A 19,222-nucleotide genomic window follows, 5' to 3' on the forward strand; every position below is an offset into this window, starting at 1 on the left:
AGATCTTTGGTAGAGCTAAGCAGAGTTGAGATGCGGTGTATGTTTTTTTTCTACATAAGGATAAACAGATGTCTACTTGTATAAGGTATGATGCACCCCTGTTGAAAATGCCCTAAATCTTTTTCCCTTATACTACATCTGCTGATGCCATTACAATAAAGATCTATTGCACTGCATACAAAACCATGCAGTGCTGTTAATTAAGACCCATGGAAACCTACCTACCTGCTGGAACACTTCTCTGTAACCCCACAGAAACATGGGCAGCAAGTTTTGTAGAGCTATTACAATAGGGTACAGTGAAAATTACCAATAGCATTAAAATTGACAATGTATAATTTGGCAGTAAGATGAAGACATGTTTAGGCAAACTGGTACAGAAGGAGAACAGAGCCCTGCTCTTTCAAGCTTACAATCTATTAGAGGATGCGGGAGATGACGTCATAGATCTAAAAAGGCATAGATCTAAAAAAAAAACTCTGACATCTTCAGCTCTCACATGAGTTCTTTGGGTACTACTTTAAAAATCATGAAATAACAGTTTATCATAAATTGTGTCTCCAAATCTGCAATTTAAACAAAAATATTTGAAGCATTTTAAGACCACAGTTTATGATTTCTAAAGAACATAGTTGTTAAAGGTATTTATGTGACTTGACACCAGTGCAGCAGGAAGCTATAGACAGCTTTGCTTGTGACTTTATGGACCGTAGAGCAAACAATGTCACATATGAGCAATATGTTCCAAGGTGACCAGACTCTTTATTGACAATAAAGCAACGTAGAGGCAAGAATGTCCTTTGAGGCCAAAAAATGAAAATAGAGATAATTAAAATAACACCAATAAATATAAGTGAATGTGTGTTCTAGTTCTCAGATAGAAGTGCATTTATTTATTATTAGGGCTCACTGATGCTCAGAGAGCATCTCTTGAGTATCCCGCTGTGACAAGACATTCTCCTGGCACCATGCTGTGTGCTACTTACAGAGTGTGATGAAAAACCAGAGCACTGTATAATGACTTTAACCACAAAATAAAGAAAACAGAAAGTTTTAGATCTACTGCAAACATTCCATACCCTTGGAGGTAAGAATAGGGGGGAAGTGTTATTGTATGTAAGATACCATCTGTAAGTTAGGAATTTCTGTTAATGATTTTTAATAATTGGTTATTTTTTATTTGTGAGTGAGGTTAAATAATCTTGGTATAGGGTAATTATGTTTAAAAGGTCTCCATTTTGTTTTAATGCATATTGTGGTCCATTGCAAGAACTACAATGCATCTTACTGCATACAAATCAGTGCATGCATTATATATATTTTAAAAAAAAAGAGGATTCTGCCTCATTTTCATCCTTCCTTCCTTTTTTTGTTTAGCCCCTTGAGTGATGGGAGGTTAGGGCAATTTTCATCGGGTGGCAGCCTTACAAACAGCTTACATTTTCATTAGGGTAACCAATAGATCAGTATTTTCGAACAAGTTAAACTATTCATAAATATCTTGTTTAAGCCATTTCACAGTACCCAAGCTACGAAAGGTAGGTAGGCATACATAAAAATATAAAATCCTTAGCTGCCTTACCTCTGCCAACGGTGAGGAGAAGCAAGTTCCGATGGGTTCCTAAGCCTAAAAAGGGGCAAACTCGCCAACATCTGGCGGGCATAACCTCGCACTTACCCACCTCCTGAGAGTCCCCAGTAATGAGACCATCTCCAGATGTGAGATACTAACCCTGAGGCCTATACATATAGCTACACCTCCTTCCCTTTCTTTTTTAGTTATTAAGCTCCCTTCAGTCTACCTGTTGTTCCTGAAGGTGTTGTTTGCCGTTATTTTTACGCTTTGACCTCCAGCCTGTTTCCTTGACCAAGAACCTTAGCTGCCAGTTCCAACCTCTGCTTTCATTTTGACTATGCCTTTTGGTTCATCCTTTTGTATTATGCTTTTTTTGGAATTACTGCCCTAGAGCAACCATTCACTGTCACCACAGTTGTTCCCACTCTAGTTAGTAAATCCACATGTCCACAAGTATGGCACCCTTTTCTACCTCTGGTGTACCTGCTTTAGTGGGCTACAACTCTCATCACTCATCAGTGTTGTGGCTGCATGTAATGGGAGCTCACCAGCCTTGATTTTATTTAGACTGGGAGGGTTTTAAAGTGGGAGAAATGCCTGTGATCAGGGGTTTCTCACAATAGATCTGCTGGCAGCATGCTGTCTCTTTAATATTACATTTGATTGCCATGATAGCCAGTGACATATTCACTATGCGTGCTGTTCTTGACCGCCCACTCCACCCACCTCTGTCCGTGGCCATTGTCCTTACAGCTGTGTGGCGGGATGTGACCCTATATCCTGTTGCTTTGTTTCTTTAAGCGCCACAATCTAATGTGCTGTGAAGGTTGTGCTGGCTGGACTTATATATTTTTTCACTAACACATCCACAATTTTTATTTGTCTGAATGAGGTTAAAAATACCAAAAGAAATGTGAAAGCAAGATTAATGTCTTCAAACTTTTCTCAAATATATTTTTGGACTTCTGTCTCATGATCAAATCTGTTCCCATTAATAAAAAGTTGCTTGGGAACATAATGTAATTTCAGTCCAATTCATCTTTTCTGTCACATGCATGCGAGATTCCACGCTTAAATATTCGTCTTACTGAAAACTAGAGTAAAACTGTGAGGGGCTGCTTGGGAGTACAAATATGGTGTCTTTTTTGAATAGGTCAGTACTATTAATGTGAAAAATATAGGCAGGTGATGAAATATGAAAGAGGTAGTAATTCTGTATTTGATTCACAGAAAAGCTATACTGAACAGAAGTTGTCTTCTGGTGGTCTAGCAGAGGAGCAGAGATATCTTTGCCTCGATCTGCCAACAATTAAGAAACCGATTAATTGTTTTATGAAACTGCCAATTGTTTACCAGCAAAAAGGGTGAGGAAATAGATTTACAAAGGCAAAGACATCTGTTTTAAGCTATACTAACGGGTACTACATTTTAGGGTATGTCAAGAGGTTAGTTGGGCTTTCACAGTGTATTCATCCTCAGGGACCTTAATTTATAAGGCACTAAATTTAATGATTCTGTTTAGTCTGTCAAAGGTGCTTTTTCTTACAAACAAACCATGGCAAATTAAAAAAAAAAGGAAGCAGTTGTTTTATAACATGTCTTTTTTTTCTTTCTGCGCAAGGTTAAATCAAAAGAACACCTACGGTAAATGTATATAAAAAAAAGCTATTCTGTTGATAGGGCAACACTTATGATCTATCAGTGCCATTTGGCATTCTCTGAAACAAAGATATGGGGAAATATCCAGAGATATTTCTGGGTAATGCGGGGCTAGGAACGTTGTTGTAATAATAAATATAGGTAGAAAACCATTAAAGTGAAGGCCCTTTAAAATGACTTTCTTTGCTATCGAAAAAACACATAGGGACGTTGTATTTTTTTCTTTGCTTTTAAACAACTCTGACATCTTCTTGTATCACACAGACCTTTTTGCTTATATCTCTTTCACAGAACAAAAGCTCAACCACATAGCTATAACTGTTTTAGACACCACTGCCTATTACAGGAGATTGAGAACAGGTACATCTGTAGCTACTGTAATCGTTAGCACACTGGAATTGAATGGATATCTGCTATAAAACTCTACGTTTGTAATCAGTTAAACCATAACTTCCATGATTCTTCATAAGCCTTTGACATCCATCAGTAGACTGTGGGAGTTGTAGTTCAACAACAATTAAAGACATACCAGATAGCTGCCTTTTAGCCACAGAGCCTGTAGTCTGTTATAATTGTCTATTATCCAAGAAAAGCTTCCAAGAACTCCAATAGGACCGAGAAAACGTACCCATACGTTCAAAGGTCAATAAACAATGTTATTTACTATTTGTTTTTTTGCAACTTTTTAATCCATTTTTTCTATTTTCCTAAAGCATGTCTGGCATATATATCACCATCACTATATACTTGGTTTATCTCCATTGAGAGAAATTACATAAAATCTGATATTTATTCAGTCGTCCTATTCTATTTTAACAAGAGGTTTTCCCTTACTCAGCAGACATTCGCAACATTACTTACCAGTGCAATGGAGAATATGGAATTGTGTGATTTAAGGACAAGAACAGCTTTGGTTTTTAAAGTGAATTTACTGTGAAATAAAGTTTTACGTACCTAAAACGTAATGAAGTGTCACATACTCTGGTGCTACAGCAGATTTAAGAATCAAGTTCACCTTTTTAACTTTTAATGTGGAATCTTTGTCTTTAAAGTCAAAATCCCATAAAGATAGAGAAGTTTTCTTTGAGTACTATAGTATAGTAAACATCTATACAGTATAGCACTGTTGCCACAGTTTAGCCACCCTATTTGCAATTAAAAACTGAAAAAAAGGCGAGATCTGTTGGTGTGGTTCTGTTTTTTAATGACGAATTAACCCTCTAAAGTCAACTGCCAGAATGGAGTTGCTATGCTAAAATGTAACATCTCAATCATCTCATATAATTATCAAATATAATAAAAATTTATAACGCTATGGGTTTGATCCAGAATATCTGGAAATCAGTGCAGATTACTCCAAACAGGGAGTGCTGAGTGACCATCGCTGGGAAATTTCTAGGTGCCTTTATAACCCACATGCTTCTACAGGTGTGTAAAAAAATAATCCAAGATCGCATTTAAAATAAATATTTCCATTTAAAAAAAATATTTCTATTATTATAATATTTAAATGGTATATGCTTAAACAAGTGTATGTTTAATGTTATAAGACTGGATGGCAAGCACCTCTTTCACATTTATGTGCCACATCAATGTTTTATTTCAAAGGTAATCCAGTATGTACTTTTTAACCATACAAAATAAACTGTTATTTAACCCCTTAATGACAAAGCCCATACATGTACGGGCTCAAAATGCATTGTTTTCAATGGGTTTAGGGACCGCCCATTGTCCTTAAGGGGATACTGTTATATACTATTACTATGTAAAACATTTACAAACCATCATATAATTTAACATGGTTTGATTGATACTGTTCCAGGACACAAAAGAAGTATGATGTAATGGTTTAGTACCGTGCACTAAGCTAACTGATCGTTAGCACTAGTACCAGCATATACAAAATGTTAAAAGAAGCATATTGTAATTAACTCGGCTCAAGACACATGTGGAACTTTTCTAAGTTGAAATAAAATACACCCATATAAACGGCATGGTCTTAATGTTAATAAAAAACACTAAGTACATTACATCTGATTCGTGACCCGAATTACCAATAGATATGATTTTATGTCCCTGAATTATTCTTGGTAATATCTTTAACATTAATAAAGGTCATAAGATGGATAAGCATACTAAAATGTTATCAACTCAATTAGCTATGTTCTCACACCAACATAAAGCAACAGGAATTAAAGGAGCATTCCACCCTCACATGCACATTGATGTATATGATAGCTGTGTGGTCCCTTTAACTTTTCAAGTTGTCCCTTTTACAAATGCAGCAGAAAATGTTGATTTGCCCTTTTCCCCACCTACCAGCTAAATGCTATGCAGGAGATGAATTTGGCCAAACACAACTCCCTGCATGCGACAAACCCCCCTGCAGTCAGCTCCAGTGCTGGCTCGGTGAACCTCAGACCCATGTGCACGTATTTGAAAAGTGCTCTCATTTCATTTCCTTCCACTGACTGGATGCTTCAAGCATTAAACAGTAAACTGTCCCTTTAAGACAGTATTTCTGCTAATATATATAACATGATAACAGTGGATATCACAAACCTCTCATAATCCAATGTGTATCAGTCACAATGCGTACACATGCGTTGCACTAGTCATTATGTATATATATATATATGTATATATATTATATATTTCATTGTTCATTATTTTCATTTTATTTTATTTTATTCACTTAAGGACCAGTCACTGGAATATACAATCGTTCTTACTTACTGAGGTTCCATTTCAGCCCAGTGGTAGTTACAGATTTGCACGCTGATCCCACTGGTATCAGGCCACACCATTTCCCCTCTTTTCCCGTTGACACGTGTAGTTTGTGCTTTCCCTGTGATAAAAAATGCAAAATATACAGACATGAAATGCAGCCAACACATCCAATTAAAACCAGTACACAAAACCCATAGGTTCTTTTGTGTTATAAAATAGTAGAGAAATAAAAAAGCTATCAAAACAAGCAACAACAAGCTTACGAGACTTGGACAAAAACTCATAAATTGAATAAAGGCAACTTGCATGTTCTTAGTTCCAATTAGAAAAATTCACGTCACAACTTTCCTAAGCAAATGCTGGGCTTTATTTTATTATCCCCCCATCACTACGCAGGAGGTAGAGAAATAGGAGGGAAATTGTTATGCCACAGTTAAATTAACCTTTTCATCGACTAACCACTAATTTTTTTAGTAAATAGACCCATTTAAGGCCTCTTAGGAAACATAGTATCGTTATTTTCCATATTTTTCTGTGACTGCATTGTTTTCCTTGTTAGAAGTGTACAAAACAATATGTTCCAAACATAAAAAAACACCAAAACATAGATGTTACCCCTTTTTCTAAACAATGGCTTGCAAACGCCAGAAAAAATTGCCACAAGAATCAGCTCAGTGTAGTGTCTGAGCAGGGACAAGATCACACCTGACAATGAAAGCCCCCAGGTCTGCAATAAAGGAAGTTTATTGGAACAAAATCAGGGAATCATATTTGATGGCCATACTATCCTACATTACTGTGTACAGCACTATATTTTATGATCAAGGAGAACATTGTTTCCATGGAACTTCACTTTTACAGGAAAAAAAGTAGTAGTAGTTACAAAAACATGAGCAAATAACACATGTTGAGATTTGGCACATCCAATCTAAACCTTTTTTGAAATTCAAAATGGTTTTATTTTTTATATTTACAACATTGCACAGGCGTAGAGCAGTACAAGTAAGGGTAAAGACAATCACGGAGCGTGTTGCCTGGAACACAATGTATGAAAATGAAATAAAATCAAAAAGAAGCATTAAGCATGTAATCCAGAACGAGTCCTGGCAGAAGGATAACATTTCAAAACATTAGACTTAGCTGAAGAGGGGGGCTTTCGCGCAGCAAATTTTTGCCAGCAATGTATTGTTACAAAAAATCAATACACATAGTAACGGGTATATCAGGTAATACAGTAAAGGAAGGACGCGGCTCTCTCTCGTGAAAAGGTTAGAAAAATGACTGATCATGTAGCAACGGACCAACAAGGATCTGAGCGATGTTGAAGCCAATGGGACCAAACTTTTTCGTATTGAGGCATCCGCTGGTCATTTTGAAAAGAGAGCTTCTCAAGAGTGTGGATGCGTTCTACAATTCGGAACACCCCCAACATGCAAGGTAAAGAGGACGACTTCCAGTGACGGGCTATCAACGATTTCAGCACGAGGAAAAAGTGTATGCTACATTTCCTGATGGGGTATTACATAGTCCGGAAACATGTGAAGAAGGGCAACTTCAGGAGTAAAAGGGAGGTGGACGTTCAAAGCGGAGGAAATGAAAGCAAGATTTGGCACATCCAATCCAAACCTTAATCTACTGTCTATGAGGCAGGGCAGTTTACTTTGGTCTCACAAAGATGACCCAATCAGAACACCAGCTCCTCTAAACTGGATGTTAGTTCCGTGAGAGAGTAAGATGGACCCAAGAAATGCTTTCACAAAATTCCTACAGATTTCATATTATATTCACCACAATTTGAATTACTATAAATATTCAAGGTCGCTAATTGTACTCATATTCCAATGTCCTTTTTAGCCGTTACCTAAGCTCTGACCTAGAACATATTCTAGAAATTATTACCTTCCCTATAGGGCACTAAGAGGTGACGGATGCTAAACAAATGCAATCATGAGGCTATTTTTTTATTTTCTGATCGTTTCATGCCGAAGTGCGAGTTCTTTTTAAATACAATAACAAAATGATATCTTTACTTTAAAAGGATAAGGAATTCCTTCCATAGCAAAGCTATCTCTTCCTTGAGCAGTTTCCCATCACATATAATTTTAGCTTGTAGCTTTTCGTATATGTGTCAAAGAAAGCTAAGAAATGTGAAATGCATATATAGAGATGGCAATCTATAGTGCTATTTTTTAGCTGCACATACAATTTGCAATGTTTAAGCAAGTTGTGTCCTTGTTTCTGTTTGGAAGACAGGACTTTCTTTACATTTTTTAGAAATAACTATAGTTTAGAACTACAGTAAATGCAGTCAGATGATATACAAGAGTAGTAGAGGAGCAGAGTTCCTTTGTTCTTCAACTGTCTTTAATATGGCATTCCTTGAACTGCAATATCACAGACTGTTAAATCAGAACCATATTAAATCTGCATTATAGCTGTTTCTCGTTTATGAAATAAGATTGTGCCATCAAGGAGGAAAGAATGTTTAAAGGTAAATTATTTGTTCAATACAATTTATATTATTTTGAGTTTACTTAAAACAGAAATTGCTACACCCAATATGTATTTCAAGGCTAATTCAAGGAATGCTTCAGCACCACATCAGCTTTAATGCATATGATATTTGAGTTACTCAAATGTTGCCCCCCCTTACAAATTTATAGACGGACTCTACAGGATCCCCCCATATTCATTTTTTACTTTACCCACCCGAGCTACTTCAGGAGAAGTGTCACCAAAGTCACCATCAGTCCGCTCTACTCCTTGCTCAGCAAGGGTTCTGGGGGAGTCTAGCAAGCATGTGCATGCACAGAAAACAAGGGAGTGCTTTCCTGCTATTCAAGCAGCCAATCAGTGGTGCAAAAAACAGACCACAGAGTGGATGTTACTCTGCAGCTCTGGGGTTGCAGTTTCTTCTAAAGGCATGTACATTGAAGTATTTAGGAAGTACTTTAATATGCATGGGGTGCTGGACTGTACCTTTAAACAGGATAACAACTAAACTTACACCAAATGGACATCGAGTAACTGCACTGTAATATAATGACATTACAGAGAAGAGCTAGTACAACTGAGCATCTTCCATGAATGTGATATACAAAATATATATTCAGTACATTTTAATTCAGCTTTTTTGTAAACTCTTTCAGTATGAATTTCTTTCCTTGTGCCACATAATACAGTACATACAATAATGAATGAAGGTCAAGGTGGAATGAGAATTGTCACAAAATTACTCAAGCAAGCACATGTAATTAATAGATAAGTTAGTGCCACGATGCCATTGTGCAGCTTTTCTAAAAGCTGAAATTCTTCAGTAAAAAAAAAAAAGGCAGGTAAAGTACTAACTTTTCAAGACAAATGCTAATACTTGTTTAAAAATAATTCAGAACAGAAAAACCTAGATTTAAAGTTTATCCTTTAGGCTTTATGACAACAAGAAATCAAATTCTGGCATTACAGAGCTACAGCTGTAAGATCATCGGTTACATGGGTCCAGAAACTCTATGAGCATTTAGAGACACCCCAACCTACCACCCTGAAACCAGTGAGGAGTGCATGGGGATAAGGGGTTTAAATTGACTAGGGAATGCATAGACATATAGATATGATGATCCTGTTGCTTCCTTTGAAACGTTTCTTTGGAAATGCCCAGTCACCATTTGAGCGGTGATATAATGAAGTCACATTATAATCCAGCACACCATATTTACATATGCAAAAACATATATGAAGCGGCAGTTGTATGTACTGTATTATGTGGCAGTTTGGCATTAGATTTCTGCCATTTGGTAAAGGCACACTCCAATATGTGTGGCAGAAGTGTAGAATATATACTTGCATATCCTAATGCTCCATGATAGATGCGAGGTCTACTCACTAAAGAGAGAGTTGTCAAAAGAGTTTGCAAGAAAACTATAGTTAAACTTCTTCTATGTCACGAAGGTCCAACCCCAGTCAACTTTTGGCTTGGCTGGCTCTGTGGAGATAAATCAGTGATTTTCTCAAAGTTTCCTCGCACATTGAATTGTACAGTATACAGGGCCAGCTCAGCCCTTCATGAGGTACAGTCCTTCATAATGAATATTGAATTAATGGAGACCACAATTCTAAGGGCAAACAGAAGAAAATATGATAACAGTAAAAAACAAAAAAGGAAACAAAACCCATGCATATAATGTCAAATAATATCTGTGGAACATCAACAGTAAGTCCAAATTTTTATAGATATCTCATGAAGTATCCATCAATTGTCCAGCAAGTATTGGAATTGTTTGTAGCAATTCCTTCCAAGACATCTCCAAAAGGTTGTGAGAGCTAGTTTTAAAATTGCAGAGATTCATGGGTAAGTATGCACCTAAAACCTAAATTCTATAGTTAATAGCAAAGACGGTCACGGTAATACATATTTCTTAACTCAGGTTTGTAACAGTTAAGGACTATAAACAGACACTGGGGAATTTGTACTTTTAGAGCTTATTTGCGCTAAAATATATTTTCTATAATTAGATAACAAAAGAACGTTCTTATCAACATTCCAAAATTTCATTCATTTAAGTCAAATGAACTTGTTTGGGTTTAATGAATAAAATGTAACAAAAAAAAAAGAAAAGAAAAAAAAAAGATATATTGAAAATGGAACCCATACGCACGGTTCTATAAAACACATTCAGAAATACATGCACTTGCTACTGTCTTTCTGTAGTATGATGGCGTATCTGATCAGGTGGCATTAATACTACTTAATGCATCTGTCATATCATGAACTTAAAATCTCCATACACATAGAGCTCTTTGTGTGTTTTTTTTACAAGAACACTGGAAACAAATTTGAAGAAATGTTGCTTTTTTGTTTCTTAAAAGAAAGCAGGACTTTCTGTGGACATGTTCTCATTCATTTCCGAAAGATCTTGACATACACAGCGACAAAAGTCTCTTTTATCCACCTCTGATCGTAGGGTCCTATTTAAGATTTAGGAACAGTGCCACACTTAGAATGTAAATGATAACATCACAGAAGATGTGAAGTTAGCAATATCATTTTTCTGAATATGCTATAAATTGAATAAATTTACCAGTTTATCAAAACGTGTAAACCTATGAAACAATATATGCATAGTGTGCGGAATAGCTTTATGACAAAAAGCATGCATTTTGACTGGGTAATTTTCGGCATTTGTAAATTGAACCATACGTTTGTCAATTTCGAACTGTGCATCTCAGAATGGAGATGGAATAAAATGCTTTTTGCTTGGTCACTGGGTAAATTAACAGCTTGTAAATCAAATTCACCTAGTTAGATTTGACTTCTGGATGTTAGTGTATTTTAGCCCTTCTCATAGCATTGCACCATAACTTCAAATACATTACAGACTTCTGCTACATTTTCAATTTAATTAAAAGTAAAGTGAAAAGCATGTACCACTAAGTCATGCTGGATTAATTCCACACCCGAGTACACTGGCACAAAATGGCACAATAATTGCTTCATATTTAGATTTATTGCCTCAGAATGATTTTTATTTATTACCTTTTTTGTGGACTGGTTAGATCTAGGTGGATGTAGTTGTAAGCTAATTTTAATACATATTGTAGGGACTTAGCTTCACGGTCACTGGGGCTTCGCACCATCTGGCCGCTTCTTTCTGCAATGCCGGAGGTCTACTGTGCCGACCCCCATTGCATGGATCTTCTGAGGTAGCAGGTCGCTGTGGAACATACCAGCTACCTCATTTGGATAGCTGGCATCATGGTAGGCCACACCTAGGACTACTCTGTAGTAGGCGATCATGTGATTTCAGCCTGGATTATTCTACTTAAATGTTGGGCCTTCAGTCTCACCATTCCCGTTGTTGCTGTTGCAGTGTTCAATTGACTTTGGTGCGTTTGTGTTCTGAACTGGCTTGTCCTTACGCAGTCTCTTGTTATTTGATTCAGCTTGACTACACTGATTTCTGGCTTGACTCTGCTTGTCCTTTGACCTCACTACTCCTATCAATTTGGATTACATGACGTTCGGCTCCTGTTCCTGACCCTTTCAGGTTTCTTCACCTGATTGTAGATACTGACTGACCTAACACCAGTGCCTAGTTTCTCCTTGGCCTTGGTTAGCCTCATCTCTGCACCTGCGTTCCTACCTACAGAATTCATTACACGTTAAAGGTTTACATTTCATTTTGGAAGTTGATTCTATCTATCTGTGTAATAATATCAAGCTGGCAGCTGTTTCATGAAAAGCCTATATAGATTTCTCCCTGATCTTTAGCTTTTTTATATACTCTGCAGTAGACAAACCAAGCTGGGGACATTTGGACAGCAGTGTTCATTGGCGCAGAGAAGAATCTGTACAAATAAAACAAGTAGCTGCATTTGCTTCCTGGTTACAGGCTTCGGCGTGGTACTCCCTAGCAGAAGGTCGCATCCTAAAGGAACATGTGTGCTGTCATTGGGAGCTTGTCCGCTGGAAGAAAAACCCTAAGTAATTATGGTTTTTATGGACTTTGTTATTCACAGATCTACTTTTTGGCATTACTGCCACACTGGTCAAATATTTATATATTTGCACAATAGTTTTGCACGCCTTTCCCCCATGTTAATACCTTAGACGCGTTTATAATAACTGGCATTGCCATACATTTTTATGATGTATACGGAATGATGTTCATTAATGACAGTACTGCATGCACTCTTCTAGATTACTGATTATATTTTTTCCATGGATTCTGTCATAATAATATTAATTATAATCTCCATTCACTATTAGCATGTATATAGAAAGCTAAAATATTCTTCCTTGGATATGCATTTGGTGCATAAAGGGTCTGATTTTTTTAAACTGAAACAATTTATATAGCGCAGTAATTAATGAACATTTACTTAGTCCTTTAAATAGCATTTTGATTTTGACAGAATATAAAGCACAGAATAATATTCAATAGGAATGAATGAAACATTATTGCTAGTGTACATGAACTTAAATGAAGGCCACACTAGCTCTGTAAGTGCTTGCTTTAAAATCTACTAATGAATACTTATGTAAAGAAAAAGGAACGTGGTAGGCAGGGCTGATGTTATAGTTGTGTTATAGTTGATGCAAAAAAGTTGTTACAAAAGAAACTACAGTTTTCAATGTGCCAATCATCAACACCTCAAAATGAGAGTTATTCTATACTGCGCTTTTTCTTGCATCAGGCTATATCCTTTTAAACAGCAAATATATTACGTTTTTCATATACCATAAGCCCACGCAAGGCACAATTACATTTAGCATTGTGCCCGAGGTAACAGAGGTCAGATCAGGAAAACTTCATACTATAAAAACAACATAATACAATCAAATAAACACAAATAAAGTCATAAAATAGAATGTGTAGGTAATTTTAAGAGATGTCAATATGAAAATTCTAAGTCCGTCCTTCAGGCTATAGTTTTTTTTAGAAATCCCTTCATAAATACATATTCTCGCATACAGTACACCTGTAATGTAATTTAGGGAGACATGGCATTGATAAGTAATTGTATTGATTAGTAATGGCCAGTCCCTTCATAAAATCCCTTGCGATAGCGTGTGGTCTGTTTGTAAGGTGATATTTGTCTATGATAAGCACTTGATTCCTCCATCTAGTTTAGGGGGTTTCTTAAAATAGCCCCCAGATAAGTGCTGCATTATATAGAGAGAAGTAAAAGAAGCCTGCCTGGCATTTTATTTTCCCCTCTATGCTCCCTGACACTACTACTGCCTATTATCAGTCCTGCTACTCCTCCAAAGCTCTCCCCTGGGTTATTATTTCACAGCGGGCTGACCACCTACAGCGACACCGACATGCTTGTGCATGTAAAACAGAACGCAGTTACCCAGATGGAGCTATAGGGCCATTTTTTAAGAAAGTAAAAAATTACTCATCGCAAGCACATTACATACATATTTTATGTAAGGGGATAAAATAGATTTGTGTACACTTCATCACAAACACAGCGATACACCTAAATACAAACACAGCAGCACACAAAAAATGAGACACATCATTTATTGAGAATGGCAGAAGCTGAAGGCCCACATTGACCCCTCCAGTGCCGGGTCAGAACTAAAGGGGTGCCTGCACCCTCTGATCACCACCTGCATATTGTTTCTAACTTTAGTCTGTCATTCCTCTCCTGTGCCTCCAAGATCAGGCTGGCCAGCGATATGTCTGGCATCACCTGCCAACGTATGCCCGCAGCCCCTGCCTTTTGTGGACCAATGTTAGAAACAGCAGGCTTGTGGTGACCAGAGGCTGTTTTCACAAACAAAATACAGCAAAACGGTATGTTATTTTAAAAAAATTTTTTTATGATGCACACCTTTATACTACATACGTATATGACAATCTAGGAAAGTTGGGGGGGAGCAGCTTTAACTTCCACATGAATATATACAATGGTTTTTGCTACCTTGTATTTAACACTTTATATATTTTTAGGTTAAAGGAGTAGTCTTAAAGGCAACTGTTAGTTCTAGTTTTGGGGGTATCCAGTGGCTTGGCGGAGGCGGTCCGCCACGGGTGCCACTCATCAAGAGGCTTACCGCTGTGGAGCTTGCATCCCGTGCTCGGGAAAAGAGTTTCCCTACCATTCCTTATTGGCCATTATTTATAAACTGTTGCGTTACAAACTGAAAAAAACACAAAAAGCAGGATCAGCGATGTTTTGATGTGAATAAACATTCATAGCAAAGGAATCAAATGACATATCTGCTCAGGGTTATTTGTTTAGTAGACAGTACTATTAATGTTTTATCTTAGTGGAACAGCACCTTTAAGCGATTACAAGTTCAAACGGCAGCTCAAATACGCAGACAAAGATTGATTTCTTAAGGCGTAAAGCTTAGCTCACATTCTCTGTTGTGAGTTTAGCTAAAGCAGAAGTATTGCTTGGGTGGAAGTACAATTTCAGGGTTTGAGATAGTGATTTATTACTAGCAGCTAGTGACACTTTTACAGGCTGTTTACTTCTTTTTGCACAGACAATATTGGCTATGTGAACCATAATATTTGCGTGATTCTTTCTCTCTCTATTTTAATATATGTGGATCTTTTGTACTGTGGCTGTGTGCAAGTACAACATATAGAAATGTTGTAGGTTTCATTGATTAGTAAGTTTAACTTTAGTTAATGCATCAGTGGACATTTTGAAGGGAAATCAGTTGCAAACACATCATTTACACAGTTTTCAACCAAAAAGGAATTTAAGTAAATGTAAATACTGTATTTGCAGACAACCGATGCTGCTAACCGCACCTCCTTCCGGCTGCAGCAAAAGTTGCCTACGCGAATCGCGTAGCTGTTTACCTGCTGCCCGGACAACACACTGGGAGTCAGAAGCACGGTAAGTTGGGGGGGGGGGTGTTAACCCTCTATATGCCTCTGTGCCCCATGATCTGCCTTTTGACCCCTATGTGCCACTCTGCCTCCAGAAATGCCTTACACCCCTATATGCCACTCTGGCATTTTGGGGGTTAAAAGGCATATTACGGGGCAGAGTGGCATCTAGGGAGACGGAAGGCATTTCTGTAGGCAGAGTGCTCTATGAAATGCCTTTTAACCCCCTTAATGCCACTTTGCCTTCAGAAATGCCTGCTAAAAAATATAACATATAGTGAAAAGCTGAAAAAAGCACTTTTCTCACCCTGCTTAATAGATTCTCCTATTTGTCCTGAGTTTAGAAATACCCATATGTTTTTGTTATAGAGCAATAAGTACAAATAGTGTTTTGCTATTAACTTTTTTTTTTTTTTTTATTAATCTGGTAACATCTTTGAAGCTGGCCAATTTCATTTACCCCATCAAACTTTTTTTGAAAATTAGACACCCCAGGGTATTTCAAATAATGGTAGTACTACTTCTACCACCAGCCTTATGGTAGTAATTGTTTGTGTGTTTTGTTCCAAACACATTGTACTTTAGGTATAAATTTACAACCCTTGGTAAATGATGCTGACAAATTACACCCCAATATGTGTTAGTGGAGAGTGAAAAGGCCAATACTTCTGGTATTCCAGTTTGCTACCCTGTACACGCAGTCCTGGCTGATTAGATGTACCATATTTCCCCATGTATAAGACGCACCTTTTGTAGAAAAAACTGGGGTCTAAAAATTGGGTGCACCTTATACAGTGGTGGTAGATTTTTTAAAAAAAATTATTTACTAAAAAGGGGATTGGAAAGGGGACCTGCTGCTTACCTGTTTTGATCTGTTGCGGCGACACAGGAACCCAGTGAAGTCACGTAAATGCGCATTGCATCACATGACGCCGCTCAGTTCCTGTTCCTGCTCGAGCAACGCAGAGGGAAACAGCAGCCCCCACGGAAGTCTGCGAGTGGCCCCAGAACATCTGCAGTTCAGGTAAGGTGGGGGAGTAAATGAATGAATATTTATATGTGTGTGTGTTAGCATGGATCCGTGTGTAGGGGGCACAGGGAGGCTGAAAGTGATGTGCATGTACTGGCTGCCTGAGCATGATAGGAGTGTGATTGCTAACAATTGCTAGCAGCTAACATCAATCACACTCATATCATGCCCAGGCAGCCAGTAATGTATGTAATATTTTTTTTTCAAATTTCGACTCCCAAAATTAAGGTGCGTCTTATACAAGGGAGTGTCTTATACTTGGGTAAATATGGTAGTTTTGTCTCACGAAAGCTCTAGCATCAAGAACTGTCAAAAACCATTGGCCTAAATTGTAAAAACGCCTCTGACCAAATGATATCTTTTTACATATATTTTTCCAAAAACACTATAGTAACAATTGAAGTTGAAATATCTCAACACTTTTACTGTAGAAGACATTATGCACCACTCAGTTGTAAGCTATCATTCATATAAAGTACACCAAAATGTCCCCACACAAAAGACTGTAAAGTTTGCAGAGCTATTTGCAGTCTATTTACTGATTACAGTCACTTACACCAGACGGCATCGCAGATAATGTGCATTCATTTCAACTGAATAGTTTTTGCCTACAGTGCAGACAATGAGTAGATTGTGTTCAAAGAAAAAGTCTTATTCCTCACACATGACCGAGAAAAAAGGTCATTGTACGCATAATTTTTATAGCCTCTAAAATTGAATTTGATATTTCACATATCTATGAACAGGAATGACGCAGAAACCACCTTAGGCTCTCGTTCCAACTAACATCAGCAAGGTTTGGTGAAGGTCAAAAGAAATAAAGACTCATTGTACCTCTTCAGGTAATGGTTCCCATGAGAGCTTTTTCACTAAACGAGTGAAACCTCAGCATGATTTGAGAATGTTTTTAGAAAACTTCTTTATTGTATATCAATGGATATTGAATTGTTCAAAAGGAGGACAGGGCCCATATAAAGCAAAATATAGCTCAAACATAGCTATAAATTCACAGTATACATGGCACAGCATAACAGAATGATATAAAAAAGATAAGTTGATAACGTTTTTTCAAATCAGATTTGAACTAGGTGTTGATGCCATTTTATAACCATGATCAGAAGTTAACTATCCATTCTAATTGTATAAAGATTTTTTGTCTTGAACATTTACATCTGTTTGGTTATATTAAAGAGCAGGCTGCGTCTGCAAAAAGTGTCAATGATTTGCTTATTGTTGGCAATAAATAAAGTCATTAGCAGCTGATATTACCAGTGTCAGCTTTAAATAGTCAATTTGTGCATCAAGACAAATGGTTGTCCTCTAAGACCTTGCTATCCCTAAGTTAAATCTGTCAACCAATACATTTTAAAACATAGATATGCATCTGCCCTAGTAAATAAGTACATATCTGCACAAAATGTTATAGTAACTGCCTGCAGATATTGACTGTACACGTATTTTTCACAGGCAGCAACCCCTTCTACACAAGTTGATTGATCCAAGTGTAACCAGCTATACTTATACAGCTTAAATGCCTAAACTCTTAGCCTTGCATAGTTCTGCTTCTTTGACCACTGTGGCATCAACTACAAAGGGGATCTCTCGAAGAGAGAAAAACATTTCAATTAAACATTACAATAAAATAATTATATCAACACCAATGATGACAATGATGGGGACCATGTGATTATAAGATCCCTGTTATCTCTAAAGACTCCAAAAGAATCCTCAATCAAAAAAGTATATCAATAAAAATCATAATTTAAAAAACAGGAAACGAGAATGCCTGGCTCACAACCTGCTTTCCAATTCATCCCAAACGTCTTCAATGGGGTAAAGGTCAGCGTGCAGGCAACTCGAGTCCAACCATGTACTTTGTGCTCAGCAGGACAGTCATACTGCAAAAGGAAAGGGTTTTCCCATAAACTAGTGCCAGGGCTAGTGCTATTTGGAACTCTGTAGTGAGTGATGGTGATAGTGATGTTTGTGTGTGTGGTCTACATCTTTAAGACTGAGCTTGTTGATGCTTCCACTGGAACAGATCTAGCAGGGCAGAATGTTCACTGACTTTTGGCAAAGATGTCACTCTATGCCAGTGCCAGCTTTAAAGTCACTGAGCTCTTCTGCGCGGTCCATCCTACTGTCACCTTTTTAGCAATGAGTGTGTCTAAAAAACCTAAGCTCAATAATCATGAGCCGTATCCACATATTTTGGTCATATAGTATAAATACATACTGGTGATTTTGGATTAAAGTTAATGATTGCAAATCATGTCTTTTTAAACTCATTAAACACCTCAGACTATGTTTAAAGTGGAATCATGTCTTCACAAATTAATCATACTCCGCTCCGAAATCCAACATACTAACATTGCATATATTGTTATAATATTTTAAAAACTACAGTCAAGACTCTCTTATAAGGAATAAAGCTAACAAGCTTCATGTGATGCTTTAAAATGTAACCTATATTGTCCCAATATATCTTTAGGTTAAAGACCATTGGACCCAAACCAATTTTATCCTTATGTCCCACCCTTGCTGAAGGTTTGAAATGTCCTCCTATATATTGATACCCATATTCCATTTAAGGAAATCTTTTATGAAAACAGTATTTCGAACTTTATATGCAACAAAAAATATAAACAATGATTTATTCACTAAAAAGCGACCTGTCACTCCCTTATCATATTACTTCTCTATACTGCATGATTATTCCTACCATTGCACTCTCTCTCTCCTATATTGCTAGGATGCAGATGTTGTTGACCTGTTCAGACAATCTTTGTAAGGGTGGGTGAGAGTAAATTCATTAAATAATGCTGCCTTGGCTTACATGAGGGGACTGCTTAAACTATATATTGCCTAAAC

General features: G+C 37.1%; 1 protein-coding gene across 1 annotated transcript in view; it reads right to left on the minus strand.

Annotated features, from left to right (window-relative positions):
- TPK1 (thiamin pyrophosphokinase 1) overlaps window positions 1–19,222 on the minus strand; it is a 186,980-nt gene that overhangs the window by 69,273 nt on the left and 98,485 nt on the right. Inside the window, exon 8 of the mRNA XM_053466015.1 lies at window positions 5,972–6,083. Coding sequence (XP_053321990.1) covers window positions 5,972–6,083 — 112 coding nt within the window. The remainder of the gene's footprint in view (window positions 1–5,971; window positions 6,084–19,222) is intronic.

The sequence above is a fragment of the Spea bombifrons genome, chromosome 5 (genome assembly GCF_027358695.1).
Source record: "Spea bombifrons isolate aSpeBom1 chromosome 5, aSpeBom1.2.pri, whole genome shotgun sequence".
NCBI lineage: Eukaryota > Metazoa > Chordata > Amphibia > Anura > Pelobatidae > Spea > Spea bombifrons.